The sequence below is a fragment of the Echinops telfairi genome, unplaced genomic scaffold, assembly GCF_000313985.2.
Source record: "Echinops telfairi isolate 266 unplaced genomic scaffold, ASM31398v2 ScPeMD7_7459;HRSCAF=8497, whole genome shotgun sequence".
Classification (NCBI taxonomy): Eukaryota; Metazoa; Chordata; class Mammalia; order Afrosoricida; family Tenrecidae; genus Echinops; species Echinops telfairi.
This window is the reverse complement of record NW_022111359.1, coordinates 6,500,270-6,501,625: the sequence shown is the minus strand read 5'-3', so window position 1 is coordinate 6,501,625 and position 1,356 is coordinate 6,500,270. Positions and strand designations below refer to the sequence as shown.

Here is a 1,356-nt window from a genome sequence, read left to right as displayed (position 1 = left end):
GGACGTCTGGTCACCTTAAGGATATTGGGTGTCACCGGCTGCCGTGTGGGTAAAAATGTGCATGTGTGCAAATGTTGTCACATATAAAAGCCGACCGAATCTGTTGCCGGTAGGGCCATCCCACGTGTGACAGAGTTTTTTCCTGGCTGGCATAATCACAGAACCGGCCGGGCCTTTTTGTCCTGGGCTCCGTTGGGTGACCCCAGACCACCAGCTCTTGGTTAGTAGCCAGGATTAGACTGTTTGCAACACCCAGAGATTGGAAACTAGAGAACACAGCATCTTCCCCCCACCAGTGCACACCCGGGGGCTGGCAGTGGAGGCTTCTACACAGAGGGAAGCCGGCTCACCGAGAATCAAGGGAACCTCCTGCCAGTTACCCTGTGGGTCCTTCAGCACCTGTGGCTTTGGAGCCATAAGTATGAGGTCTGAGTGACACACAGGGCACCGTGAGTGATGGTGGACTGGATGGCGCTGTTTAAGGTCCCTGGGTTGGTGCCAATTGCATGCACTTGACTACTAATCTGGAGACTGGCAGTCCGGACTCTTCCTGGTATGCCATGGAAGAAAGGTCTGGCGATCAGCTTCACTGAAAACACCAACGAAGAGGCCGAATGAGCTTATAGCAGCGTGCGCCGTGTCCCTGTGTTTGGCCCGTGCGGCCAGTTCAGAGTGTGTGAGTGGACCACCGATGAGGGACCCCGGGACCCCTGTACCTTGAGGAAGGCTTTGGCGGCCTTCCGACACGCCTCGTAGTACTGGTTGTAATTCAGAAATTCCCACTGGTTGTTAGCCATCCAGCCGACGGCCGAGTAAGTCCCAAACCGGCTGACCGACTCCCGCAAATACTCAGGGATGGTCATCGGAGTCTCGTGGCCCGGCCCGTGCTTCATGAGCCTCAGTTGGACTTCCCCGTTCCGATGGGTGGTCCACAGCCGCAGACCATCTGCAACAGTCACGGGGGTGGGACAGCGGGTGGTTTTACACGGGGAGTCATTTTCCGGGGTGGGGGTGGGGGTGGGGGGCTGGAGAGACAGGGCCCTTTAGATCTCAGGGGCTGAGACTTGGAATGCGTCCTCAACAAACCAGCAAACCAAACCAAACCCACGGCTGGCCAGCCGATCCCAAGCCCATGGTGACCCCGTGGGTGACAGAGTAGAACGACTTCACACAGGCTTCCCGGCGGTTCATTCTCATTGACGCCAGGCCCCTCTTCCACAGTACTGTGGGGTGGGTTGGGAACACAGCACTTCAGGGTGAAAAACCCAAACACTGTCCTCCTATGTCCCAGCTCACAGCAAATCCTCTAGGATGGAGCGGAACTGTCCCTAGACCAGCGCTTCCCAGAGTAGGCAG

At 57.1% G+C, this 1,356-nt stretch overlaps 1 protein-coding gene across 1 annotated transcript in view; it reads right to left on the bottom strand.

Annotated features, from left to right (window-relative positions):
- Nucleotides 1–1,356, bottom strand: part of ACSBG2 (acyl-CoA synthetase bubblegum family member 2) — a 50,050-nt gene that overhangs the window by 22,684 nt on the left and 26,010 nt on the right. Inside the window, exon 4 of the mRNA XM_004714243.3 lies at nucleotides 717–946. Within this exon, the coding sequence (XP_004714300.2) occupies nucleotides 717–946 (230 nt within the window). The remainder of the gene's footprint in view (nucleotides 1–716; nucleotides 947–1,356) is intronic.